General features: G+C 28.3%; 9 protein-coding genes and 1 long non-coding RNA gene across 11 annotated transcripts; 2 read left to right on the top strand and 8 right to left on the bottom strand.

Moving 5' to 3' along the window:
* The first annotated feature begins 1,093 nt into the window (after nt 1–1,093).
* LOC113796585 (uncharacterized) lies at nt 1,094–2,950 on the top strand. The gene is made up of 2 exons (XM_027346887.2): nt 1,094–1,237; nt 1,309–2,950. The coding sequence occupies exon 2, from the start codon at nt 1,310–1,312 to the stop codon at nt 2,639–2,641; it is 1,332 nt and encodes a 443-aa protein (XP_027202688.1). The 5' UTR covers nt 1,094–1,237; nt 1,309; the 3' UTR covers nt 2,642–2,950.
* A 4-nt stretch (nt 2,951–2,954) lies between these two features.
* Nucleotides 2,955–4,286, bottom strand: LOC113796577 (uncharacterized). Its single transcript, XM_027346877.2, has 2 exons — nt 4,127–4,286; nt 2,955–4,063 (listed from the first exon to the last, which is right to left on the bottom strand). Exons 1-2 carry the CDS (start codon nt 4,158–4,160, stop codon nt 3,075–3,077), a joined length of 1,023 nt encoding a protein of 340 aa, XP_027202678.1. The 5' UTR covers nt 4,161–4,286; the 3' UTR covers nt 2,955–3,074.
* A 267-nt stretch (nt 4,287–4,553) lies between these two features.
* On the bottom strand, nt 4,554–5,239 carry LOC113796599 (uncharacterized). Its single transcript, XM_027346902.2, has 2 exons — nt 5,084–5,239; nt 4,554–5,025 (listed from the first exon to the last, which is right to left on the bottom strand). The coding sequence occupies exons 1-2, from the start codon at nt 5,118–5,120 to the stop codon at nt 4,643–4,645; spliced, it is 420 nt and encodes a 139-aa protein (XP_027202703.1). The 5' UTR covers nt 5,121–5,239; the 3' UTR covers nt 4,554–4,642.
* Nucleotides 5,240–5,658: 419 nt separating this feature from the next.
* On the bottom strand, nt 5,659–7,451 carry LOC113796593 (uncharacterized). Its single transcript, XM_027346895.2, has 3 exons — nt 7,066–7,451; nt 6,644–6,838; nt 5,659–6,549 (listed from the first exon to the last, which is right to left on the bottom strand). Exons 1-3 carry the CDS (start codon nt 7,423–7,425, stop codon nt 5,728–5,730), a joined length of 1,377 nt encoding a protein of 458 aa, XP_027202696.2. The 5' UTR covers nt 7,426–7,451; the 3' UTR covers nt 5,659–5,727.
* Nucleotides 7,452–7,584: 133 nt separating this feature from the next.
* On the bottom strand, nt 7,585–9,163 carry LOC113796579 (cathepsin O-like). Its single transcript, XM_027346879.2, has 3 exons — nt 8,822–9,163; nt 8,568–8,738; nt 7,585–8,463 (listed from the first exon to the last, which is right to left on the bottom strand). Exons 1-3 carry the CDS (start codon nt 9,104–9,106, stop codon nt 7,675–7,677), a joined length of 1,245 nt encoding a protein of 414 aa, XP_027202680.2. The 5' UTR covers nt 9,107–9,163; the 3' UTR covers nt 7,585–7,674.
* A 222-nt stretch (nt 9,164–9,385) lies between these two features.
* Nucleotides 9,386–10,257, bottom strand: LOC113796597 (uncharacterized). Its single transcript, XM_027346900.2, has 2 exons — nt 10,072–10,257; nt 9,386–9,991 (listed from the first exon to the last, which is right to left on the bottom strand). Exons 1-2 carry the CDS (start codon nt 10,094–10,096, stop codon nt 9,387–9,389), a joined length of 630 nt encoding a protein of 209 aa, XP_027202701.2. The 5' UTR covers nt 10,097–10,257; the 3' UTR covers nt 9,386.
* Nucleotides 10,258–11,371: 1,114 nt separating this feature from the next.
* Nucleotides 11,372–12,924, top strand: LOC142646079 (DNA damage-regulated autophagy modulator protein 2-like). 2 transcript variants are annotated; one of them, XM_075824101.1, is made up of 3 exons: nt 11,372–11,551; nt 11,668–11,735; nt 11,805–12,924. In XM_075824101.1, exons 1-3 carry the CDS (start codon nt 11,397–11,399, stop codon nt 12,362–12,364), a joined length of 783 nt encoding a protein of 260 aa, XP_075680216.1. In that variant the 5' UTR covers nt 11,372–11,396; the 3' UTR covers nt 12,365–12,924. The 2 variants fall into 2 exon arrangements, with proteins under 2 accessions (XP_075680216.1, XP_075680215.1); XM_075824100.1 differs by having other exon boundaries at nt 11,614–11,735.
* Nucleotides 12,830–14,055, bottom strand: LOC142646080 (uncharacterized). The gene is made up of 2 exons (XR_012847086.1): nt 13,997–14,055; nt 12,830–13,859 (listed from the first exon to the last, which is right to left on the bottom strand). It is a non-coding gene; the product is annotated as an uncharacterized LOC142646080 (long non-coding RNA).
* Nucleotides 14,056–24,442: 10,387 nt separating this feature from the next.
* Nucleotides 24,443–25,364, bottom strand: LOC142646075 (uncharacterized). The gene is made up of 4 exons (XM_075824093.1): nt 25,304–25,364; nt 25,068–25,248; nt 24,866–24,979; nt 24,443–24,805 (listed from the first exon to the last, which is right to left on the bottom strand). Exons 1-4 carry the CDS (start codon nt 25,316–25,318, stop codon nt 24,546–24,548), a joined length of 570 nt encoding a protein of 189 aa, XP_075680208.1. The 5' UTR covers nt 25,319–25,364; the 3' UTR covers nt 24,443–24,545.
* A 229-nt stretch (nt 25,365–25,593) lies between these two features.
* Nucleotides 25,594–26,549, bottom strand: LOC113796560 (uncharacterized). Its single transcript, XM_075824102.1, has 5 exons — nt 26,501–26,549; nt 26,260–26,428; nt 26,073–26,186; nt 25,820–25,956; nt 25,594–25,626 (listed from the first exon to the last, which is right to left on the bottom strand). Exons 1-5 carry the CDS (start codon nt 26,507–26,509, stop codon nt 25,594–25,596), a joined length of 462 nt encoding a protein of 153 aa, XP_075680217.1. The 5' UTR covers nt 26,510–26,549.
* Between the last annotated feature and the right edge of the window lie 224 nt (nt 26,550–26,773).

Genomic DNA, 26,773 nt, shown 5'->3' with positions numbered 1-26,773 from the left:
ATGATGATGATGGAAGCAAAGAAAGCAAGAGGGAAAAAGGTAGAATGTATAATTAATAGAAATCATATTACCATAATAATGATCATCGATTAAATGTGGCAAGAAACATTGCACACTACGCACACACACACTACACACACAAAATAGTCTGGATCCATCAATTGATTGATCAAAAATGTTTATGGAATATTATTATTTACAAGGAAAAAAAGACAGGTAATTTTTGGCTGATTCTCTAATTAACTAACACTTGATTTCCAAGATGGATGCTTTCATTTCCAAGATGCTTTTTTTTCATTGCCTAGTGATTCATTAATTGAATTTTTTTTTCAATAAAAAGTTTCACCAATTTTATTTCATAAATTACCTTGGAATTTTTTGTTTCAATCAAAAAAATTTTTCCCAAAAAAAATTTTATTTTTGAATTTTTCATTCCATATGAATATCATTATAATAATCAGACAAAATTTTCAATCAAGCAAAATTGATTTACATTTTTTTTCAATTTTTAAAATTTTCTATTTTTTTGTTTCATCCTGGATGATTTGACCATGAAATTTTAACCCCTCTTTTTTTCGTTCGTTGTTGTTTGTTGCCAATCATCATAAAGATTTTTCGACATGATAATCATGGATTTATTGTTGCTGTTGTTGTCGTTTGTTATTCAATTCGTGATCCTATTTATGGATGTTGTCGATGTTCGATGTTGATAATTAAAATCGTCCCTGGATCGATATATTTCCCCATTTTTTTTGTTTTTCTTCAAAAAAAAAGAAGAAGAACCATACACTTGTTACATTGATTAATTCGTGTCTTTTGTTTTGTCTGCTTTGTAACTTGGAACTGAAGAGTTGTTGATGGATGGATGGATGGATGGATGTGCGCATCAATTTAAATCACATCAATTCATTCATGGAATGTTGGTATGTAATCTCCTCCTACAATTCAACAAGTGAAAGTAACAAAATAATGACCACCAAAATGATAATGTTTTTTATTACATTGTTTATTCATTCGTCAATAGCGGATATGTTACATATCTTTCCCTCAATATTGATATTGATATTGTTGTTGTTTTATGAAATCAAGAAAAAATTCATGCTCGAAAAAGGCTATAAAAAGCAATGTTCATTTCTCAATTTTTTTCCTACGAAAAATTCATTGCATTCTTGTTTCAAAATCTGTGCTTCTTCATTGTTTTCAAATAAAAACACTGCGATTTTTTTGAAAACTTCAGGTAATTTTTTTCCTTTTCGGTAATTTTTTTTGTAATCTTTTTGTAATTTTTTTTTCTTGTTTGATAATTAGAATGGGTAGAAAATTCACTGCCATTACTTGTTTAATATTGATCGGTACAAATGTTTTATTAGTCAAATCATCACCACCATCAAAAGGTGGTGATGATAATGATAGTTTTGAAGATAGTGGTGAAATTGTTGTACAACAACCATTAGCTCGACCAAAACGTGGTGGTTATATTGAAAAACCAATTGGTTATGGTGCTGCTGCTGGTGGTATGCGTTTTCGTGGTCCAGCTGCCGTATATAGTGGTGGTAAAAATTTAGCCGGATATGGTGGCAGTGTAGGTATGTCAACATATTCAACTGGTGGTGGTGGCAGTTTTGGTGGTGGTAGTTTTAGTGGCGGTAGTACCGGTGGAAGTGTCGGTGGCTCTTTACCTGGACCAATGAGTCTTTATAGTTATGCACCAAGACGTGCTAATGCAGCCGTTTATGGTGGTATTTGGGGACCACAAACCAATGAAGAAGCATTAAAATTCGATAGCCATATGACACGTTCAATGATTGCTGAAGCGTTAGCATCAAGTGGTAGACGATTATATGCTGGACATGGTGGTCTAATACCGGCTGCTATTCAATCACGACGAAATATTCAATTTTATGATGTACCATCAAATTTTGAAGCAGCCGAACCAATTACAGTTGAAGTTGGTCAATCACCAGCAGCACAATTGAATATCCGATTTAAATCATCGTCTAGTCCATTGGCTGTTGAACAAGATCATTCACCAGCACCTGGTTCAATGCGTGAAACAAGCAGTGAAGATGAACCACATGTTCTAAGACATACTGTTTCACGACCAATATTCCAAGAAGTTCATGAAGTAATCAAACCGTTTCGACGTGTTACACAAGAAATCCAACCAGTTCAGGAAAATGTTGAAACCGTTGTTGCACGAGGTGATGAAATCCAAGGAGGAACTGGTATTGTTGCCGGTCAAGTACTTACAGCCGACAGTGGTGAAGTTACCGGTGTACAACAAACTTCGAATATCATTGCAACAGGACATGGTGGATCAGTTGGTCAAGGATATGTACAAGGAATATCAACAAAACCGGCCATCTATGGATCTGGATCATATGGTATGATGAATGCTGGTGGTCAACATGCTGCTGTTTATTCATCAAAACCAAAAAGTTATGCTGCTGTTCAAGGTCAAACTGGCGGTTATCGTCAAACTGGTTATGGTCATGGTATGGCTGCTGGTACCGGTTATCAAAAACAACAAATAACCGGTGGTGGTGGCCCAGAAATGGCACAGGTTCAAATTCCATTTGCAAGACGTGCAGCTGCTGCTGCTTCTGCTGCACGTGGTGCTCGTCGTGCACGACGTGCTTGAATGCAATTAATAAGCGATTAATAATAGCGGTTAATTACTAGCCGATATTTCTAAATTTCCGATTCAAAACAAACAAATCGAAATTCTCAATATTTTTTTTTTTTAATCAATACAAATGTCCTGCCAAACAATCTAAATAATAATTTTTGTCAAAAAAGAAAAATACATCTTCCCACCTGAATATTGAATATATATTCATCATTTCTCATTTCAATCAACTTGTCAATTTTTTGTTAATTTTAAATTTTCTTAATTAATTAATTTTTAATTCTTATTATAAATCAATAAATCGATAAATCAATCAATCAATCAATCGATAACAATAATTCAATGCTGAAAATAATGATAAAAATTAATTTGATTAGCGATTATAAGTAGTTGTAATTTTGTTGCTTGTAATTTTTTTGTGAATTTGTAAAATGAATTTGTTTGATTAACGACGACGACGACGACGTTTATTACCACCTAGATTTGGTAACAATGTATCTAAACTTGGTAATCCATCAAGATTTGGTAATGTATCTGGATCTAAAAGATTACCATTTTCAGTTAATTTTGATAATGATGGTAAACCACTAATTAAATCTTGTAATGCACCACGTTTTTTACGTTGATTTTTTCCAAACATATTACTTGTTGGAAATTTATCACTATCCAAAATATTACCATTTTCATCCAGATTAACAATATCTTTAATGTTTGGTAAATTACTATTACTATCGCTGGAACGTTTTCGACGATTTTGTAATGGATTATTATTGGAAAGTTTATCCGAATCAAAAATATTTCCATTTTCATTCAATTTTGATAAACTTGTTTGCGGTAAATTATTACTACTGGAACGTTTTTGACGACCATTGTTTTGTTGATTTGTTGATGGATTTTGAAAATCAATATTATCGGTTTGAATTGCATTATCATTCGGTATTTCTACATCATTATTAACATCCATAGGACGCAGTGTTGTTGGCGTTTGATTAGAATTTCCACGATTACCATTCATACCATTATTTCCACGAATATTACCACCATTATTAGTACCATTACGATCAAAATTTTGTGCATTTAAACGATCCGATTCCATTGCAATACGTTGTGCTTTATAATGTAATTGATCAACAATACTATTTAACATTGCCATTATATTTTGATCAATTGCATCACGATGTTCTAAATTTTGTCCCATATTTTTAACAATATCTAAATCTTTTTGTACCATTTGTAAACGATTTGATGCATTTGATGTACCTCCACCACCACGATTATTAGAATTTTTTAATGAATTTTGCATTCGTTGTACTTCTTGTTTAGTTCTTTGTATATTACGATTTAACATTCGCATTAATAAATTATTTCCTTGTTGATCATCGTTGTTGTTGGTGTTTTGTTGCATTGATGGCTCGAAGCTTAATGCAATTATTGCTACGATAAAGTGAAAGGGAAAGAAAAGTAAAACTCAGAACAAGAATCAGCAAACAAACTTACCGAACAAAGTTACGAATAGAATTGTACGATTCATAATGTTTATGTTATTATCAGCAAGCAAGAAAGATTTCAGAAATTTTAATTTTATTTTTTTTCAATTTAAAATTTTCCATTTTGATATGCATGTTTTTATATCTATTTTTTCTTTCTCGACCACTAAATGTACTCAACAAACGCACCAAAAAAACAAAAATCAAAAACATTGAATGATGGATAGCCAGATGTTCTGTCAAATTCTATTTTTCTTCTCCACCATTTTCATTTCTGAATTGAATCAAACATCAATCGAAAATTGATTTTTTTTGTCAAAAATGTCAAAATTGATTCAACAACAAGGGGAAAAATAAAAAATGACAGAATTTCAAGAACAGATTTCTGTCATAAAATGTCAAAATAATGATTATGACATATTGATAATCTTTTGATATTTGCACAACAAAAAAAATTAAATATTTTATTGATTTAAATCAAGTTTTTTTAGTTTGGTTGGTTTGGGAAATTTCCTCGGAAAATTTTTCAAGAAAAACTTTCCAATTTTTGTATTTCAATTTCTAATTTTTGTTTTACAACACATAATTTTTTTTCCAATATTTTCAATATTGTTCGTATATTTTGTTGTTGTTTTTGATCATTTGTAATCGATAGTTTCGATAATTCATAATCTAATTGTTTTAAAATGGTAATTATTTTCAATAGGCCACCATTTAGATATTCACGATTTTGTGATTTTAAATGTTCATTTTCAATCTGTGCATCTTGTATTAATTTTTCTGCTGTTTGTCGTAAATTTTGTCGCCATTTTTCTAGATTTTGATGCTGTTGTTGTTGATCCTGTTGTTGTTGTTGTTGTGGCCGCAAAAGTAATTGCGGTGGACGACATTCAACATTGATTACGATCGCTAATCAATAAAATTTTGGTCAATATTTGATTTTTTCAAATGAACAAAGATTACTTACCGAAAATAACCAAAAAAATTGGTAGAATTTTTTGCATTCTAAATACGGGTATTTAAAACAAAGCAAAAAAGAAAATCCAGGAATTGATTCGATCGGGTTAGATTGACAATATGTGTTTATCAATTGCATATTGATATTTTCTATTTATAAGATTTTTGTTTGGTTTTTTTACATCTGTTTGTATGTTTCCACCGTTACTTTGTTTCTAAATTGTGTACCAAAAACACTTATTAAAATGTAGGGGGGTTTATCATTTTGTCATCAAATGTTTGACCATATTGATTGAAACAAATCAATCAATCAAATCAATCATTCGATCTATCAATTGATTGATTTGATTATCGGTATCGGTTTGGATCAATAAGTTTATTGATTGATTGGATTACCTTGGTGATATTTAAAAAAGCAAAAAACAAAATTACAATTCAAATCAATTCATTTAATAATTTCAAATTGAAATTATTAAACTTTGCTCTAAATACAAATCATTTTTTTATAATGTTATAATCTAATCATCTGATGATCATAGATCTTTTTTTTTGGAAATTGAAAAAAACAAAAAAAAACAAATTACGTCAATCGAATAACATTATTTTTATTTTATTTTGGGAATTGAGGAATGGAAAAAACAATGTATTTGTTCATCATACAATGAACGGTATACCAACATAATTTTGAATATTACATTTATTTTGTCCACGTGGTAAATAAAGATAACCATCGATACCCCAATTTTCACCCCAACTATTTTTAATAATCCAATAATATCTTGTCCAACCAATTACTGTTAATGCATGATTTGGTTGAAAACCACAATTACCATAAAATGGTCCTTTTAAATATTGTATTGGATAACCATAACTATCAACATTCATTGTAACCGATAATGGTCCATATTGTATTAATAAACGTTGCATATATTCTTCACTTATATCAAAACTTTGACACCAATATGATACTGTTATTGGTGATTGTGGATAACTATAACATCGACCAGTTTGTTGTCCTAAATAAGGTCGTTCTTGTTCATTAGGTACTCTATATTTTCGTACAATATCCCATGATTGTGCAACAAATGATCCACGTTGACAAAGACCATAATCTAAACAATCTAAAACAGCTTGTTCACTTAAATCTAATGTTGATGCGGAAAATTTTCCTGGTTGTCGTATAAGATATGCACTTTCTAATGATGCTATTGCACTGAATATTGCACAACTACCACATTTATATTGATTACGTATTGGTGTAACAGCACCTTGATTAGCCCAATTAAATTCTTCAGGTATTTGTTGATTTGGAATATTATCAACACACCTATATCCACGTACATCTTTTAATGTTAAATTTGAATGTTTTCCAAATTTTTTTGCTGTAAATTTTTCATTTTTTGGTTTTATATCTCGTAATGTTTTTATTTCATCTGCTAATCGTGGATTTAAAAGTGCTTTAAATTCTTTTTCCGTCTAAAATTATTTATTTTTGGATTTTTTTTTAAAAATTAAAATTAGTTAAATAAATTGAAGAAAAAAATAAATAATTATAAATTTAAAAACATACCAAATGAAAAATTGATGTTATACCTAAACGTGAACGTTTTTCTTTCGGTAATTGTAAACATTTTTGTATTTCTTTTACTAATCTATGAACATTTTTAGTTACAGTTTTTATTCGTGTATCTAATATTTTGTCTGTTTTATTTTTAGGTTTATTTTTCAATTCCATTGATAGAAATCGTTTTTGATGCGGTGATTGCTGATAAATATTAAATGGATAGTTTTATAAATTTAATTAATATTATAGGGGTTTCACACTAGCAGCAATGTGAATGAAATATTTCAAATGCAATATTTCACTACATTTCAGCCTTATGGACTGAAATATTGCATTTGAAATATTTCATTCACATTGCTGCTAGTGTGAAACCCCTATTAATAAAAAGAAAGGAATTTTAAAAATGAATAAAAATAATAAATACTTACAAAATATCTCAATACAATATTATTCAAATCGGTATTGATTATATTAAGATGATTTCTTTGACCATCAAACATACTATCATAACAATCATATAATTCATATTCTCTTAATAATTTTAAAATTTCTGCACTAAATTTATTTGATAAACGATCGAAACTTTTTTTTCTAAATGTTGAATTTATTTTTGATGAAAATTGTTCATCATTCAAATGAGAAGAATGATTATGTTTATGATGAGAATGATTTTGTTTATGAGATATTGATTTGTTGCTCTTTTTTGTTGTTTGTGTTTGAACACAAACAATACAACAAACAATAACGAAAAAACAAAAAGTTGTTGATAATAATTTAAAAGACGACATTGCGAATGAAATGATTTTTAATTTTTAATTTTATTTATGAATCCTATTTATAGAATTTAAATTTAAAACAAAAAAAAATTTGAAATTTAAAAAAACATAAAGTTTATCGATTGATTTGATTGATTGATTTTTTATTTTCAAAAAAATTTTATGGATCAATTGAAAGGTTAATCTAAATTTTTAATTACTTTTACTTTTAGTTTTGTTTTGTCATTTTTGTAAGAAAATGTCATCATTACAATAAAATAATTAATAAATTTCAGTAATTGGCATAGCAACTTCAATTAATATGCCACATTTATTTGAATGACGTGGTAAAAAAAGATAACCATTTATACCCCATTCAGGTCCCCAACTATTTTTAATAATCCAATAATATTCATCCCAACCAATCAATGTAACAGCATGATTAACATGTGTATCACAATAAGCTTCAAATGGTCCTTTTAAATATTTCCATTCTGGTCCGGTTGATACACTGATACTTGCATCTAATGGACCATATTTATATAACATTGTTTGAATTATTTCATCATTATTATAATTATGACTACACCAATCAATAACTCTAATACGATATCTTGATCTTGGATAAACATTACATTGTCCCAACCATTGTGTTTGATAAGGATAATATTCTTCATCAACAATTCCATATTGTGCCATTGTTGACCAACCAAACCATTGATATCCACCACTTTCACAAGTATTTCGAGCAAGACAATCCAATACTGCTTGTTCACTAAAATCAACATCATATGGATTGATTTGACCATTACTTTTAATCAATAATGAACTTTCAACAGTTGCAACAGATGAAAATATAAAACAACTTCCACATTGTCCTTGTTGTCTAATTGGTGTTACTTTACCTTGTTCAAACCAATTAAAACTTCTTGGTAATTGTCTTGATATTGGTTCATTTGGACAGCTAGGAGTACCGGTTAGATTTGAACCAAGACCACCTTTTAATGTTGCATGTAATGTACTTCGTTCTATTAAATGATGATTTATCATTGAATCAAATTCTTGATCAGTCTTTAATTCCATTGAGTTGAAGGGAAGGGAAAATGCAATAACAAAATTAAAAAAAAGAATTCATAATGATTCAACAACAAAAAATTAAAAAAATATCTAATTACCAAATGTGTAAATGATGTAATACCCAAACGTATACGTTGATTTTTAGGTTTTCTCAAACATTCTTCAATAGCTTTAATCAATGAATTAATATTTTCGGCAACAATTTGTAAACGTTTTTCAGTTTCATGTTTATCATTATTCATTGTTCCATGTAATGTTTGTACTGACATCTGTTGTTAAGAAAATGAAAATTATTATTATTATTATTATTATTATTTTTGTAAAGGATTTTTTACATTTTGAAAAAACTTACAAAATAATCATGTACAATTTCATTAATAGACATATTGAATAGATCAATTTTTTGATCACCATATGTACCATCATAACATTGATCAATATCATCCAATGAATATGAATTACCTAATTGATTAATTTGTTCAGTTGATTTCATTAATGTTGATGATAATGTTGGATGATTATCGATTGATGAACGTAATGAATTTGATGTTGATTGTAAATGTTTTGGACAATATTCTGTATTGATTATCGATATTATCGATATCATATATAATAATTTAAAAAATAATTTGGACATTATTTCAGTGGATTTCTGTTGCTTTTTTTCTGAATTGATCAATCAAAATTTGTTTGAAAATGATTTGAAAAAAAAATCCGATAAAATTATTACTTTTAAATTTTTTTTATTATTGAATCGGCGAAAAAGTCAACAAAAAAAAAGAAAAAGAAAAAAAAGAAGATTCGGTTCATTGAAAACATAAACTTTGATAAAATTTCAAAATTTCAAAATTTCAAATGTTTTTTTCTAGTTGTCAACTTTGATTTTTTACAAATTATACTTATAATTATAACAGAGTTCAACCAAAATGTTTAATTTTTTTATTCAATTCAATTTCAAATGCAATTACAATATCATTATAATATGAACAAATTGATGAATCATTATCATCATCATCATCATCATCATCATCATCATTATAATCATCATAGGAATTAACATTATAATCGGAATTAATATTATAATCATATTGATCACAACCATCATCGATAATTTGTTGTCGTACTGTTTGTATATGTTCAATGAATTTATACATTTGTTGAATGTAAACAAATTTACCAACGGATTTTAAATGATTAATTTCCTGTATAGCATTTTGTATTATCAAATCTAAATGTTTTATTAATGTAATTTTATGGTTACCATTTTCAGCATCTTCGATTTGATTGATGGTACGATGGAGTCTTTGTCTTTGATAATATTGATAATGATGATGATGAAATATTGGAATAAAACGTTTCATAAATTTCCCGGCAGGATCATTTGGTACTAGTTTCAAAAGTTTCCGTAGAAATTTTTCCGTATTATAATGATAACCGGGAATCATTTTTGGGGAATGATTTTTTTCCGCTTTAACCATTATACCACAAGTCGATATGACTATGATGATGATGATGTTTAAAACTACCAGAAAAACGAAAACCAAAAGAATTTAGCCCAAGAATTAGATCTTTTATTGGAAAAAAAAAATTTTGTTTGCTCACCAAAAATAATTGTCCAGCGATTCATTGTCGTAATTTTTGTTTTCTTCTTCTTTTGGTTCTGCGTAATTTTCTTAATAAATCCAAAAACAGCAAAAAATCTAGATTCATAAGCCAGCTACTCTTATAGCTTGTAGTAACAATAATCACCACGTAATTGAAAATTTTATCATCATCAACATCATCATTTTAAGATTTCAGAAAAGCGTGCTTTGTTTTTTTGCTTTGTTTTGTTTGTTATCTGATAACAAACAAAAGAAATTGTTTAGGTAAACACTTATACACACCACACGTACAAATGTAACGTGCAACAAGATAACAATCCTGTTTGGATCATTGCCATATTGTTTTGACAAGAATTATGTCAAAAAAAATCATCAAAGAAAAATCCAAAAACAAAAAAAAAACATCAGATTTTGACATTGATAATGAATTTTGAATGAAGAAAAAAAAAGATGGAATCTTTTAAAGGGGAAAAAGAAAAAATCATAAGATTTTTATCCACACACACACACACACATCCATCATCAAAGTTCAAAGTCGAAAATATTTTTGATGAGTACATTTTGACAAGTGTTTGTTTCATACCAAATGCAACAATACGCACCCGTTCGTTTCAATCTTAAAAAGAGAAATATATTTTTTAAAAAAAAACCTGTCAAAACTATTATCAGGATTTGGATGTTGTCAACTGCCAAAAAAAAAAAAAAAAAATTTGGTAATCCCATTTTAAATCGTAAATCAAAAGATTTTTTTTGAAATGACAAGGTTTCTCAGTCACTCACCGTTTCGACGATAGATGGCTGGTCATGTATTGTGTTTTATTGGATTTGATTTTTTGTTGCTGTTTTCGTTCATTAACATCACAATTCTTTTTTTCCCAAAAATTACGTTATCTCACCAATGTACAAATTCTCACCTTTATGTCAACAACAAACATTATTTTGATTTTTTACAAGCAGTTTTTTTGTTTGTTTGTTTTGTTTGCAATAGATTTGGCCTTCAATCGATCAATCAAATCGATTGATTGGTTTGAAGCTGGACATTTGTGAATGAATAATTGGCAATAAAAAAAATACCAAAAAACAAAAGCAAGAATTAATTAATCAATCAATCATCAATTATCTGAGGATGATAGAAAAACAAAAAAAAAGGAGATGTTTTTTACAATCAGAAAAACAATTTACCTTTATTGGTTTTATTCCAAAAACCAACCAAACAAAACAAACAAAAAGAAAGGATGGAAGGGTTTATTAGGAAAGAATTCATGCAACAGAAAAAAACAATTCATTCGTTGATTACCTGTTCAATAACCAACAATCGAAAAAATGTTATCGACAAATATTGATTTGGAAAAACAACAACAACAACAACAAACATCCATAGTGAAAAATCCATTTGATTATTTTCAAAAATATTATCAATATGTTTGGATTTTTTCATTCACAATACCATTAACGTTTCCATTAATTTTGATATTAAGGTAAGAGATTCGGTTATTATTTTCTTCGGAAAATAACCAAAAAATTTTTTTTTCCAAATTAGCTATTACATAACCGTATCGAATGATTTTGTTGATCCATTATTTCCATATATAAGTGATATTGTTGGTCATCCACCGGTTGCCTGTTATTTTTCAATGTTTATCGATTTACTTTCAATACTTGGTATGTTTGTTTTGTTCATTCTCCATGTCTGTGTTAATTTTTTTAATTTTGAAATTAAATGAAAATTAGCCTTTATAACCGGATTTTTTCGCTATAAACAATTGCAGTTTTTATTGATAAACAAAAATTTTGATAATGATAATAATGATTCAAAAAAACAATGTTTACAAAATTTAAATTATAATTCATTAATATCATTATGGATAACATCATTCGGTTTATTAATGATTGGAAATTTTCGTGAAACAGAAAATATGTTTGTACATATAATTGGTTTTTTTGTATTTTGGTTACCAATAACATATTATATGTTTATAATGATCAAATTAAATGATAATATTGATGATTATAAAAATAATAATAATAATGATATTATAATAATAAAATTATTAACATGGTTATCAACAATAACATTATCAATATTTGTAATATCAATACCAATATCATCATATAAACATGGTAATTTATTGGCAAATTTTGATAACCAAATTCGTCAACATTGGCCAAAAAATGACTCCGGTTATATTTGGCATACGTTTGGTGCTATTAACGAATGGATTGGTTTCTTAACGTTAATGTTATTTTTTAGTTTGATTGGTTTACGTTTACGTTCATTTAAATATTATTGAACAGCTAAATAATATTTCCTCGTCATTTTTCAAATCAAAATTGATAATAAAAAACAACAAAAAACAACAGATAAGGTTACAGCAACATTTCATTTCAATCTTCAATATGCCAGGTACGTTACAGCCATAATGATAATGATGGTGATTATCATTTGTGGCTAATATTCATCATTAACACACAAGGACGCAATCAGAAAAATGTTCCAAAAACAAAAAAAAAGCATATTTTGTATTTCAGATAGACAAATAGCTAACAAACAACATTATGTAATAACAAATTGATAATGATATTTTTTGTGACTTTTTTATGTGTGTGTTGAAAAAACAATAAAAAACACACACACACAAACACACAAAAGTCATTTATTTTTTTTTACATACATACATATGTCATTTTGTAAATGACGATTACAATTTATTATTACCATTATTATTTATTTTTGATACAACTACTGTCTGTTTGTGTGTGTGTTTCATATTCAAAATGTTTCTTTCTCATTTCATTTCATTCAGGGAAAAAAAATTATTACAAAATTTACATAATACACACACACACATCGGTAAAATAATAATAAAAATTTCTTCTGCTGTTGCTGAAAATGATAGTTTTTTTTTAAAAAAAAATGAAAAGTGTCATCAACATTAACGAAAAACAACAGGCATTGTCTGTTGTTGTTGTTGTACAAATGACAATTATTTGTTGTTGTTGTCGTTAATGTTGTTGTTGTTGTTGTTGTTGTTGTTGTTGATGAATAAATATCGAAATGAAAAACGATTTATAATCATCAAAAGTCAAAAAGAAAATACAAAATAATAATATCCATTTAGGATTTTCGGCTATTTTAACTGATGATGATGATGATGATGATCGTTGAGTATTGGAGTAGTATGGAGTATTGGTCATTGTTTTTTATTTTCCGTTGAAAAAATACCGGCTGTTCAGCCCAGCCCGGTCAATGTTTGTTTTTCCCGCCAAAAAAATTGATTGATTTGAATTTGAATATTTGAATATTTGAAACAAAATAAAACAAAAATTTCTATTCTTTGGGAAATAATTTGATTGCAAATCGAATGATTCATTCGAAACAAAACGAAAGAAGATTCATTTATCAAACATATGTTTGTTTACGCTCATTATCATTATCATTATTGTTTTTTTTTCTGTTCTTGTTGTTTTTCTGTTGTTATTTCATCATTTGAAATGATGAAAAATGAATATTTTGTTTTGTTAGAATTCTTATTACATGAAACAAACAAAAAAACAAACAAAATTCAAATTTGTCAATCATTAATCACTTTGAAATTTGTCTGTGTCTATTGGTGTGTTTTTCTGTATGATACAAAATCGACAACAGAAAAAAAACGATTCAATAATGATGATAATGAGATTTGTCTTTTTTTGAAACGAAACGAAAAATGATACAAATGGGTTTTTTTTGTCAAAATTTTTCAAAAAAATTCATTTTATCCAACCTGTTGCTCTGTCTGTTGGTCTCTGTGTTATTCAATCAGTAGAAATAGGTGAAAAATCAAATTAGTCATTAAAGGTGGCAAAAAACATGTTTTTAAAAAAAAGTTTTTGTAAAAAAAACAAAATTAATTTTAATGTATTTTTTTTGTTGTTATAATTACCATCTTTTTCGTACGAAATAAGTGTAAACACACACATATATAACACACATGGATAACACAAATGGATGTCATAAAAAAAAATTTATGGCCATTTTTTTCTTCTACAGACAAACATATCATATCACACACAAATGATAATAATTATAAAGACCACCAGGTAACAACATTAACAACACCAACAACAAAAAAAATCATGATCCGTATCTCAAAGATTATCATCATACACCATAATAATAATAATAATGATCGGCAAAGTTGATCTTGTTTTTTTTTAGTTTCTTGAAAAGATTTTCTCCCGGTTATTGTCGATATCGGTCCAATGATTTTTTTTCCCTTTCTCTCTCCCTCTCTCTCTTTTCCCAAAAATTCTTGACGACATCAGAATTGATGGTGTGACCACCACCACTAAAAAAAATTAAATGATCCATGACTTGTCAAGTATTACATTAGACAACAAGAGTGAATCAGAGTGATTATTGTCACAAAAAAAGCTAATAGAAAAAAAAATATCAACCATAATCGTTATCGTTACGATTGATGGATCAAATGTACATCATCATCAAAATTGAATTTAATGATTCTTTTCTTCGTTTTTTCAAAAAAATATTCCGATGTTCGGTTGATAATCGATATCTCTGTGTGTGTGTGTGTGTGTGTTTGCTGTCCAGAAAAAACATGACCAAAAACCGAATGATATAGAAACCATATAGATGGAAAGAACTTTATGAACAAACATTATTAACCTTTATAAACCATAACCGGGATAATTTCAATGAAAATTTGAATTTTTTCATCATCATCATCATTATTTTTATTAATTCAAAACATGTCCACAAAAAACACACATACAAATGTCATCTGTGAATGACCGAATAATAATAATATTACAATTCTTTTGTCCACAAAAGAAAATCTTTAAATTATTTTTAAAATGTTTGTAAATCAAAAGAAATGTATATGATGGCTTTCATAATGATGTTACAAAAATAATTATCCTTGGTTGAAACATTATTTTAAATGTAATTTTGTTTGTTTGTTTGGATAACAAACAAAAAAAATAAAAGAGAAACAACATTAGCAGTAACCGGTCAACTATTCATTTTTTGTAATTAATTTTAATAATTTTTTCATCAAGAAAAAAAATTGAATATTTAAATTACAACAACAATAACAACATTACTATGTTCACCATCATCTTCGTTGTCAATATTTTCTTCTTCTTCTTCTTTTTTCTGGTAACATTGTTGATGACAAAAATAATCATCATCATCATCAATGGTCTTGTATCTTTGATGATGATTATTATTTCAATGACAATGATAATAATAATCACCGACAACATACGATTCACCATTTGATGATGATCATCATCATTATAATCATGCTTTTTGGATGTCGTTGTCGTTGTCGTTGATGATGATGACACTTGAATATAAGCAAAGGAGATAGAGCTGGAGAGGGAGAGAGAGAGAAAACAAATTAGCAGAACAACATTGAAGACATTTTACCTTTATGGAAATTATTATTTTGTTGTTGTTGTTGTTGATGATCGTTGGTGACCATCAAAAAAAACAACTAAACATTAAGTGTTTGTTGTGTGTGTCAGTGCCATGTATGAAACGAATCGTAACCGAATCAAACTATCTAACTACAAAAAAAAACCAAATAATGACAACTGGATAATTGAAAAAAATGATAATGATAATGATAATGGTGGTCACACACAGAATATGTATTTATTTTTGTTTTTTTTCATCGTTACCGATCAACACAACCGGATCAGATGCGTACGTGTGTGATAACACAGTGCCTTGTTCACTGTTGTTCAATATCAACGGAAATGTAAACGAAAAAATGAGCCGCATATATTTTTTTCACTTGACTTTGTAAAAGTCAAAGCCATTGAATACATTTTGTATTTGGGGAGAATAGTAATTATCTTCGAATATTATGTGATTAAAACAAAACAAAAAAACAACAGCGAAAAGTGGCAATGCGATTATGTGAATTTTTCTACAGTTTTTTGTCTTTTTAACGATACTTTTCTGAGTTAGTAAAAGCCGCTTGATTATTACTATTATTATTGTGTCCGGGTGGTCATCATTTTTCACTTGGTTAACCCGATAGAAAAACAAACATGTTTGCTCAATAATGATACACATCAGAATCAATTTACAAAGCAATTCGATTGAATGTTGATCCATCACAATATTTTGGTTTTTGTTTTTGCTGTTTTTCTTCAAAAATTTAAATCATTAAATCGGATTCGAGTCACTTTTTTGTGACAAACCGAACATGACGAATGACCGACGAGAAAGTAGCAATGACAATGTTTGACAAGACAATATCGTTAATGAAATAATAACAATTTTCTAAGAATTCTATCATTATGATGATGATGATTTTACCTAAAAAAGAAAAAAACGTCTCGCCAAAAAAAAAGCAAAATCTAGGTGGCCAAAAGTTTTTTCAATTTAAGTTTACGAAAATATGAAAAAAATTGAATTTCTTTTTTTTTTTTTTTGTCTGTAGAAATGGGATTTTTTTTTTGCTATTGAAATTGTAGCTTTTTATTTTTTGGTGTACTGGTCATGCTTTTGTGAATGATGTGAATTGAATGATGTTTTTGCTACATTCGAAAAAAAATGGCTACACATGATGTTTTTTTGAAAAAAATGTACATTCTTTTGACAAGTTGGCCATTTTCTTCGAATTTGTCTTGTTTTTTTTTGCTACCCGCTGTTTTGATGAAAGATCTTTTTTTCCACTCTTTTTTTCTACTTATATTTCAATGAAATGCATCGCCTGATGTGATGTGTGAAAAGATCAAATGGGAAAATTGAAATGAAATTCTTTCGTGTATGTTTGATTGAATATCTTTTCTTTTTTTCGGTCTATTCAATGTCATTCTTGAACAAAGATTACTTTTTCAAATTGAAATTTTGTAAAATGTTGATGAACAGGTATAACAAAATGTAATTTGCTACAATTTTTATTTGTGATGTTCAAAAATCGCCAACATTGTATTCGAATTGTACGCATGCTCAAAAAGAATTTTTCGAAAAAAATGTAGCAAAAAAAGATATTTTGTAATAGAAAATTTTATTGTATCCAAAATGACCAGTAGCCAAAAAAAATTCGATATCAAATAATGATGATGATTATTGACAATTTTTTGCCCTCTCTCTCTCTCTCTCTCTCTCTCTCTGACTTTGTAATAATAATTCCCATTCCCACACCGATGTAATGATCATCATCATCATTTACCTACAACAGCGATCTTCGTTGTCTTTGTTCGATTTCAGACGCCATCAAGACAAATGATTATTATTATGATGATGATGATGATGATTATGGCTTATGCCGAAAATTATATTTATTAATTCCAATGAGTTTGAGTCTTATGAATTTTATTGTTGTTGTTGTTGTTATTGTAAAGGCAGGTAAATTAATTTAAATTTTCATATTTTTTTTTACCACACACACCTTTGAAATGAAATGAAATGAATGGAAGAAAAATTTTCTTGGAAAAAAATTTACAGAAAAGATTCTCAAAATTATTATTTTGTTTCAAAAAGAACCAACACCCTTTCAATTTTGTCAAATTCTCTCTCTCTCTCTTCGTGTCTGTCTGTCAATCATTGATGATGATGATGATTTGGTCACATATTTGATACTTGTCTATTTTGACAGTGAATTTTGTTGTTGCTTTGGTTTGACATGGAAAAATGAGTGAATGACATATGATTTGCATAACAATTTTTTGCATCTCCATCATACTGAATAGATGGAAAAGAAGCTCGACTGGATAAAACAAGCAGAAACCTCTGATGAAAGGATTGATGATCTTCCAAAAAGAAACAAAAAAAATATTCATCTGGATTGAATGAATGAATGCAGATTTTCCAGATGAATAAATTTTTTGTTTTTTTGGTTCATAAAATGAAAATTGTACTTTGAATATTTTTTTTCTCCATCACAATAGTTGAAACCTTACAAGAAAATAAACATGATATCCGATTATAATAATACTAATTGATTGATAATTGAATAGAAATAGAAAATAATTGGTTTAATCAGGTTATTTTATTTTATTCTGAATGTTTTAGGTGGAAATAGAATAATAAAAAAAAAGAATCCATAGAAATAACTTTTTTAAATCTTAAATCCAATCAATATATCAAACAAACAACAACAACAACAACAAACAAACAACAACAACAAAAAACATTAGTTTTTCCTTTTCTTTATGATTTGTAAATTGTTGTTGTTGTTGATTGTGAAATTCAATCATAATGATAAATGATAATTTAGGTAATAATTAGAGAGAAGGAGAATGAAGACACACAGGAAATGTTTTCAGAAGACGAAAGAAAAATCTCTGGAAATGTTCTGGAAAAAAAATGTTTGTAATGATCATCATTGATGATGATGATAATGGTCAAACAAACACAGGAAAGAAAAAACACATTGATATAAAAGAGATTATTATTGGGTTTAATTTTCAATGACAATTTCTTTTTCTTTTTGTTGCTGCTGCTGTTGAATTTGTTGAAAATCGCATTACACCATTATAATGATAATGATGATGATGATGATGATAATGCCGACAATTTTCTCAGGTTTTTTTTTCATTTTTCCTTTATTTTTTTTTTACCTGATAGTTTGAGCTATAGGTAGTTTGAGTGTTTGAGGTCAATTATCTTATCGTATTATTTTTTTTAAATGTAACTTTTTGGTTACTGCTGTTGTTGTTCGCCTCTTCGAAACATAAACCGGATCATCATGTTTTCCGACAAAAGAAAAAAAAAATTGTTACATTCAAAATATCAAATTACAAACATGATAATAGTGAATTAGTGAGTGTGAAAGAAACAAAGGGTATCCTTGAATAAGATGTTGAAATTCTCCTTGTATATGTAACCATATCAACCAACCATTTTTTCTTGATCAGGTGTTCCAGGAACATAATTTGAAGTGATGAAAATTAACCCAAACGCACCCACATTCGTCCAGTGAAAAACACGCCCATTTGCAAAATTGCTCTCCTGCGGCCATCACTCCGAACATTTTTGTGAAACTTGGCAAGATTATTCGTCTCTTTATGAAGTCTCAAAAAATGTCATTTGAAATTCTCAGGTTAGGGCATCAGAGGTCAAAGGGCAAAAACTCTCACGCCTCTCCAACGGGGTTTGGTTGCATTTTTTCTTTTGGGTCAACAAGATATTCAAGATCTTCACCTGATTTGAAGTTTTGAAGGAACTGTCAGTTGTGGCAGAGAAGTTATCGATAAAAAAACGAAAAATCAATACATTTTCCTTCCGGCGGTTTGGGCGTGTACAAATACAATTTCCGGTATGTTCCACATTTCTGGAGTGAACACGCCCCAACCGCCGGAAGGGTGTGCATTAAAATTCACCTTTTTATTGATAACTTCTCTGCCACAACTGACAGTTCCTTCAAAACTTCAAATCAGGTGAAGATCTTGAATATCTTGTTGACCCAAAAGAAAAAATGCAACCAAACCCCGTTGGAGAGGCGTGAGAGTTTTTTGCCCTTTGACCTCTGATGCCCTAACCTGAGAATTTCAAATGACATTTTTGAGACTTCATAAAGAGACGAATAATCTTGCCAAGTTTCACAAAAATGTTCGGAGTGATGGCCGCAGGAGAGCAATTTTGCAAATGGGCGTGTTTTTCACTGGACGAATGTGGGTGCGTTTGGGTTAATTTTCATCACTTCAAATTATGTTCCTGGAACACCTGATCAAGAAAAAATGGTTGGTTGATATGGTTACATATACAAGGAGAATTTTAACATCTTATTCAAGGATACCCTTTACTATTTTTACACACAAACACACAATTAAAAATTCAATTATCATTCATATTTGTCCATTGTTGCTTTACTGGCTACTGGAAAGTGAAGAAAAAATTCAAATTCAAATGAAAAATTGATTAATAATGATACTGGATGGATGATGATGCAAAAAAAAATACGAAAATCCCCATTATTATCATCATCATTTTTATTTTCAATAAATTCGTGATTATTCAACATCCATTCTTTTTTTCTTTATTTGTAGTTTGGGGTGTAAATAGGATTGTTTGTTTGTTTGTTTGTTGGATGATAATAGTAATTTTTTTATTTTCAATTATAACCCAAGATGATAATAATGATGATTATAAAAACATTATTCATATTTTATTTTGTAACAAAATGAAATTGAATACGTTTTCTTCTCTGTTTCTTGTTTAGTTTTTCTTCGCCAAAGAGTTTTTTTTGTTCATTCATTCATTCATTCACTTGAATTAATGAAAATCAAATCAAATCAAATTAAAGTTGTCGACAAGTTGCTGTTGTGTGTTGTTATAAATTATTATCATTTTTTTTCTTGTTTCTGCTGTTGTTGTTGCTGTTTTTGCATATAATAATTATGATAAATTTTCTGGATGATAATGATAATATCCATTAATCTCATACGCTTATACCAATTGACCACCATGATGTTTGTTCGTTCGGTCTGATGATAATAATAATAATGATTATCAAAGCAAAACAAAACGAAACTAAAAAAGAAATATGAAAAATGAATGAACGAAAAGAAGAAAAAAGTAAAAAAAAAGAAAATAAGCAACACTTTTTTGCATGAATGAATGGATCATGAACAAACCGAACAAGCAAGCAAACAAACAGAGTTAGAAGTGGAAACAAAATAATAATAATCCATCAGGTTATATAATTATATAGATTTGGTCTTGATGATGGATATAATTGTCTTTTACATATTTTTCTTAAATATTCAACACGGTTCGGTTCGGTTTCTGTTTCTGCTGCTTTTTCTGTCTTGGACTTATGAGTGTTATGTAAATTTATTTTGTTTTTTTTTTAATTTTTTTTTTGTTTTCAATTTTTTCTGTCAACAAGAAATTCAAACCAAAAATGAAATGTTTCTTGTCATCATCATCATTATCATTATTCGTGATGAGGATATTAACGCCCTGTTTTCTCCATTGGTTTCTCCCTTGGCTTCTCTCTTTCTCTCTGACTATATGATTTTCTCATCAACACTGAATATAAATTAATCAGCTATCAAGGTATATCGTCGGTGGTGGTGGTGGTGGTGTATAGAAAAGATCCGCAAATAGAAAAAAATTTCTGAAAATGAGCGTTTTTTCCATCGAAACCAAGGAAAACATTTAATTTTCCCTCCCCCTCAAAGTGTTTAATTAATTAATTTTTCTTCATTTGCATTCTATCGCATAATCGATTTCTGCTTTTGTTTTGAACCACAGAAGAATATTTCCAGAAATAGAATCGTCCAGCATTCATTTTTTTCCTGAAAAATTTTTCACAAAAAAATTTTTTTCAAATAATCTTTTTTTATTTTATTAGTCTATTGAGAGTTATGATGCTTATTTGTAGCAAAAATATATCCTTTATCACATAAGCCACAACAACAACAACAGCAAAAATTTGCATCCGAAAAACATTTTCAATGCAAAAAAAAATATCCATCCATCCATCCATCCATCCAACCACCTACACAAGAATATTTAGATGATTATTATTATAACCCATCAACCATTATGATGATTATTATTTTAATGGCAAAATATTCAACAAAAAAAAAAAGAAAAAAAGAAAAAATCCAATCGGGTGCAATTAAGCATTCAATTCATGTGTATGCATAGTTGGTTGGTTTTGGTTACAAACAACAACTATAGAAAACCCAAAACCAATAGAGAATATTCTTACTGATAATGGTTATTCTTCTTCTTCGTTTTTGTTGTTGTTGTTGTTGTTACTTTTCTTAATCGCACATCCAAAAAAAATAAAATAAAGATACATTATCAGAACCTAAATATATTTCCCCATTATTATTATTTTTTCCTTCTTTTTGGAAAAAATATATAAAGATAACTTGAGGCCACTGAATTTGAATTTTTTAAACATTTTTTTTCTCTCTATCCCTCTTCTCTCCCCTTAACCCCCTCTTCATCTTATTTCATATCGTTATTGATAACGATAACGATAATAATAATAAATATTATAATCGATTATAAGCCATCATTTATTATTATTATTATTATTATTATTAAATTATAGCAATTATTATCATCTGGAACTTTGTATACGATACATACATATACAGTGTTTATCTCTGTATGTATGTATCTTGTTTTTAAATGGGAGCCATCAATTTTTTTTCAAATAAAGAAATATCGTTATTATTATCGTCGTTTTTTTTGGGGAATGTATCTATTTAGATTCATTTCTAGCTAGTTGAATACATTTTATTACAATGAAAATAAAAAAAATTGTTATCATTATCAAAAGAGATACAAACACGCAGAGTAGGAAGATATAAATGAAATCTATTGAGATTTTGGTTATTTTTTTGTTTTGTTTTTTAATTTTTTCATCCTCTCCTCTGTGGTAATTAGTGGTTAACAATTTTGACCTTTAACCTAACCTTCTTCTTTTTTTTCAGAAATTAATTGATGATGGTAACATTTGTTACACTAATTGTAACAATGTCAAAACAAAAAAAAATATGAAATTTGATTTTTTTTCGTTTGCTTCATGTTCACATCGAAAAAAATTGAGAATTTTTGTTTTTTGTTTTGTTTGTTGTTGTTTGTCATTATGGTGATCTGTATATGATAGATTTGATTAGCTCACGATGGTTATGTCAACGTAAAACACACACAAACAATATTTCATTGTTTTTATTTTTTTTTTGCGTTTTTTGATTGTTTGATGTGATGATGATGATGATAGTCGAGTGCTGTCATCGACAAATCACACACACACACACACATCAACAAAAAACAAGAAAAAAATACGAAACGAAACAAAGAAGGAACAATTAACGTAAATTTCTTTTCTTTTTATATTCAACGAATATTTATCAAAAAACAAAAACAAATGTCATTATATTTGGTTGATTTGGATTTTTATTTTTATTTTCGCTCCTCTCTGTTTAACTCAGTGTTAAGGTTGAAGGAAAAAAAATTATTATTATTATTAATTAATTATCTTTGAAATGATGATGAACAACAAAAAACAGAAGAAGAAAGAAACAACAACAACAACCAATAAGTAAATTACAAGAAAATTGTTAATGTTGTTGTTGTTCAGCAGCAAAAAATGAAAATTATTATTATTGTAATTACTGCTGTCATCATAAATTAGTGAATTGGAAGAAAAAATGATGATGTCGTTGTCGTCGTTGTTGTTGATGTTGTTGATGATGATGGAAAATTAAGTTTCAAAAGCGGTAGAAAAAACTAATTGTATCACCCGAACTGAAGAAAAAAATGATGATGAAGGAGTTCTACTTGAGCTATTTTTTGTTGTTGTTGTTGTTGTTGTTTGGTTCAAATATAAACAATGTATCAACCAAAAACAACAACAAAGAAATAAAGAATAAGTAAGCGAATGCAAACAATTAAGTTTGATTCTTTGTTTGTTAAATGCTGCTTGCTGCTGCTTCTGTTTCTTCTTCAGCTTTTTCTGATTTGTTTTGGGATATACAATATTCGTTTGTTGATGGTTGAAGAATACATGTCCAAAAAATGACATTTTTGTACTTCTTGAAGATTCAATTTGTTTGACAAACAAAAACAAAACAATGTTTATTCGGATAATTCCTGTGGAATGTATGAACCAAAAAATAATAGTGACAATTGATCAAATGTGGTTGACCCAATGTGTATAAACTTGTCATTTTTTTTCTGGTCAGTTCTTTAGTTTCACATCATCATATTTGTTTATGATGACGAAGATGAAGATAATGATCATATTATTTTGTCATCAATTTTTGTAGAATGGAAAAACATTTTCATGATTTATTAGTGTTAAATCAAGAAAAATGATTTCTCAATATCAACATAATATAGTTAGTTACACACAAACGAGAAAAGTCTAGAAAATTTTGACATTGATAAAGACCCCAAAACAAAACAACAAAACAACAAAACAACAAAACTGATTTTTTTTTCTGGTTGGTAATTTATTGCTATAAAACCAAAATTATATAATAATTTTGTTTTGGGTTTTTGGTTGGTTTGAAACATTTAGGAGTGGTTTGTATGTGTTTTGGTGAAATGATAAGGATGGATAATGTGTGTGTGTGTGTGTGATGGACAAATTATCGAAATTAACTTTTTTTTTTCTTCTTTCTTTCATTGTCACACAGACAATAAGAGTGGACAACAACAACCGAATGATGATTTGGACATTTAATACTGACCAGTTACCAGTGAAATGCAATTGAAACTTAACTGGACTGTCATCATCATCATAATAAATATCGTGAATTTCTGTTGTGTTTAGACACATTTACAGATGATAAATGGCTCAATTTGGACAATTTTTGTCAATTTTCATTTTGATTTTTGTAAATGGATTTTTTCTTCTCTTTTTTTGAAAAAAATAATGTAAAAGGAAATCAATTTTATTACGTCATTTTTGAACAGGGAAAAAATTAAATAAGAAAATTTTGTTTGAAAATCATGATTTTGTTGTTGTTGAAATCAGCAAATTATCGATCATAATGATGATTGTCACCATAATGTTCATCATCACCATGTTTTCCATATGATTCTTTATGTTCTTCTTCTTTCTTGTGATAATGATCATCATGATGATGACCATCATCTTCATGTTTTTTGGCTACAATTGTTTCAATTTCTTCGTGTACTGGTTTGATTTCCTGAATAATTTTTCGATATGGTTTGATTATTTCATGAATTTCTTGATATACAGGTTTGTCGACATAATGTTTCAGGTAATGTGGTTCATCTGAAACAAAAAAAGAAATAATCAAAATTATATTCAAAGAAATAGACAATGAAAACCGACCTTTTGAATGTGATATTTTATGTGATCCACCAGAATTTTTATGATGTTGATCGACCATTAAATGTGATGATTTGGATTCAAAATCCATATGTATTGGTACGGCATGTGCATCAACTTTGTTTGGTAATGAAAAACATTGAAAAAACATAGGGATTAACAACAGATAAACGACAAAAGAACTAAAATCATTCATTAGCAATACCCTTAACATGAATTGGATGTATATGATGTTCAGATTTCGAATGATAATATTTAATATGATGCTTGGATTTAACAGGTAAATGTACCGAATGATGATGTTTATGATGATAACCATGATGATGATCATATTTTGTTGAATCAACAATGATAATCATCATTGATAAACCGACAAGAATGAAAAACTATTATGGGGTAAAAAAGAAAGTAAAGAAAGTTTTTTTTTCATAAAAAACTTACATTTTTGATAAACATTTTGTTTTCTCGATGATTGATTGAATAAGCGATGAAGAATTTTTGAATCAGTAAAATTTTTTCTTTCAACTTTGTTTTTATATAGCCGGGAAAATTTCTCTCTTTGGAAAACTTTTTGGAAAAAAAATTCAAAATCAATCAATAATTAAGGTGACTATCGGTGGTATGATCGAAAATCATTAACCGGTAAAAAAAACAAAATTTAAAATTCCTCAGTAATTTGGAAACAGAAAAAAACAGATAATTTTTATTCAAATTTTTTTATTTGTAAAATTTTAAAACTTCAATAGTTTTATAAATAATGGAAACTAGGGAAATGAAATTGAATTCATAGTTTACTGATGTCATTTTTCGAATCCATATCGCTTCCAATTTGTTTTCAGCGTCCACCACCACCACCGCCGCCACTTCCACCATGATATCCATAATGATCTTCATGTTTTTTTTCCTCATAATGATCATCATGTTTTTCTTCTTCATGATAATCATGATGATGATGACTTTTTTCGCCACCAATGTTTCAATTTCTTCATGAACTGGTTCAATTTTTTGTGTAATTTTTCTATATGGTGTTATTATTTCATGTACTTCTTGATAAATTGGTTTTTTTACATAATGTTTCAGGTAATGTGGTTCATCTGATCGATTGGAAAACAAAAAGAAAAGAAGAAATTGTTATTGAAAAAATTGTTATTGAACCATTTCCATTAGAATTTTTTTGTCTGGAGTGGTAAGGGTTAAATCTTTTTCCTACCTTCAGAATGTGATATTTTATGTGATCCACCAGTATTTTCATGATGTTGATCAATTGAAAGATGTGATGATTTTGATTTAAATGTCATATGTATTGGTACAGCATGTGCTTCGACTAATTAGGATGATAATTAAGCGAAAATCATTCATCGATTATTTGGTGATAATTTTAGTATTAAAAAAAATACCTTCAACATGAATTGGATGTATTTGATGATGTCCATGAACATGATAATATTTAACATGATGACTTGAATGAACTGGTAAATGTACCGAATGATGGTGATGATGACCATAATGATGGCCATGATAATGAGAACCATAAGCCATAATGGCCAAACTAACCAAAAGTAACAACTGTTGATCAAGGAAAATAAGAAAAAGAAAATGAAAATGTTAATCATAAAAACAAATCAATCACAAACATACTTTGAACATTCTCTGATATTCGATGATCTTGGACAAAAAACAAAAAAGGAATAATCGATACAATGAAATGCAATGTCAAATCGATCAATTGATCGGTCATTTTATAATCGGGGAGTCTGCTGTAGATTTTCAGACTCTTTCCAATACAAATTGGACATTTTTGTTGTTGTTGTTGACAATATGACCATGGATAAAATTAATCAGATAAAATTAAATTTTAATGAAATTATTCAATTCAATTCAAACAGACAATAATAATAACGGTGATTTTTT

Source organism: Dermatophagoides pteronyssinus, unplaced genomic scaffold (assembly GCF_027571235.1).
Source record: "Dermatophagoides pteronyssinus isolate colony J.1.1.1.1 unplaced genomic scaffold, Derpt_VIB-CSIC_2022.12 sq0048, whole genome shotgun sequence".
NCBI classification, from domain to species: domain Eukaryota; kingdom Metazoa; phylum Arthropoda; class Arachnida; order Sarcoptiformes; family Pyroglyphidae; genus Dermatophagoides; species Dermatophagoides pteronyssinus.
The sequence above is the reverse complement of the archived record's forward strand: the minus strand, read 5'-3'. Positions and strand labels throughout refer to the sequence as shown.

What these genes read in the sequence shown, in the direction of transcription:
- LOC113796597 (XM_027346900.2), bottom strand. Translation starts at nt 10,096, where the DNA reads ATGAATCGCTGGACAATTATTTTTG. An exon ending in TCGCTGGACAATTATTTTTG is followed by an intron (nt 9,992 to 10,071) that starts GTGAGCAAACAA and finishes TTTTTCTGGTAG; the next exon opens with TTTTAAACATCATCATCATC.
- LOC142646075 (XM_075824093.1), bottom strand. An exon ending in ACATCCAATTCATGTTAAGG is followed by an intron (nt 24,980 to 25,067) that starts GTATTGCTAATG and finishes TACCAAACAAAG; the next exon opens with TTGATGCACATGCCGTACCA. An exon ending in TAAAATATCACATTCAAAAG is followed by an intron (nt 24,806 to 24,865) that starts GTCGGTTTTCAT and finishes TTTTTGTTTCAG; the next exon opens with ATGAACCACATTACCTGAAA.
- LOC113796593 (XM_027346895.2), bottom strand. Translation starts at nt 7,425, where the DNA reads ATGTCGTCTTTTAAATTATTATCAACAACTTTTTGTTTTTTCGTTATT. An exon ending in ATATTGTATTGAGATATTTT is followed by an intron (nt 6,839 to 7,065) that starts GTAAGTATTTAT and finishes AATATTTATCAG; the next exon opens with CAATCACCGCATCAAAAACG. An exon ending in TAACATCAATTTTTCATTTG is followed by an intron (nt 6,550 to 6,643) that starts GTATGTTTTTAA and finishes AAATAATTTTAG; the next exon opens with ACGGAAAAAGAATTTAAAGC.
- LOC113796579 (XM_027346879.2), bottom strand. Translation starts at nt 9,106, where the DNA reads ATGTCCAAATTATTTTTTAAATTATTATATATGATATCGATAATATCG. An exon ending in AAATTGTACATGATTATTTT is followed by an intron (nt 8,739 to 8,821) that starts GTAAGTTTTTTC and finishes TCTTAACAACAG; the next exon opens with ATGTCAGTACAAACATTACA. An exon ending in TTACATCATTTACACATTTG is followed by an intron (nt 8,464 to 8,567) that starts GTAATTAGATAT and finishes ATGGAATTAAAG; the next exon opens with ACTGATCAAGAATTTGATTC.
- LOC113796560 (XM_075824102.1), bottom strand. An exon ending in ACATCCAATTCATGTTGAAG is followed by an intron (nt 26,187 to 26,259) that starts GTATTTTTTTTA and finishes CATCCTAATTAG; the next exon opens with TCGAAGCACATGCTGTACCA. An exon ending in AAACATTGGTGGCGAAAAAA is followed by an intron (nt 25,627 to 25,819) that starts GTCATCATCATC and finishes TCATTTCCCTAG; the next exon opens with TTTCCATTATTTATAAAACT.
- LOC113796599 (XM_027346902.2), bottom strand. Translation starts at nt 5,120, where the DNA reads ATGCAAAAAATTCTACCAATTTTTTTGGTTATTTTCG. An exon ending in AATTTTTTTGGTTATTTTCG is followed by an intron (nt 5,026 to 5,083) that starts GTAAGTAATCTT and finishes TTTATTGATTAG; the next exon opens with CGATCGTAATCAATGTTGAA.
- LOC113796577 (XM_027346877.2), bottom strand. Translation starts at nt 4,160, where the DNA reads ATGAATCGTACAATTCTATTCGTAACTTTGTTCG. An exon ending in TCTATTCGTAACTTTGTTCG is followed by an intron (nt 4,064 to 4,126) that starts GTAAGTTTGTTT and finishes ACTTTATCGTAG; the next exon opens with CAATAATTGCATTAAGCTTC.
- LOC142646079 (XM_075824100.1), top strand. Translation starts at nt 11,397, where the DNA reads ATGTTATCGACAAATATTGATTTGGAAAAACAACAACAACAACAACAA. An exon ending in CCATTAATTTTGATATTAAG is followed by an intron (nt 11,552 to 11,613) that starts GTAAGAGATTCG and finishes TTTCCAAATTAG; the next exon opens with CTATTACATAACCGTATCGA. An exon ending in CGATTTACTTTCAATACTTG is followed by an intron (nt 11,736 to 11,804) that starts GTATGTTTGTTT and finishes AATGAAAATTAG; the next exon opens with CCTTTATAACCGGATTTTTT.
- LOC113796585 (XM_027346887.2), top strand. Translation starts at nt 1,310, where the DNA reads ATGGGTAGAAAATTCACTGCCATTACTTGTTTAATATTGATCGGTACA.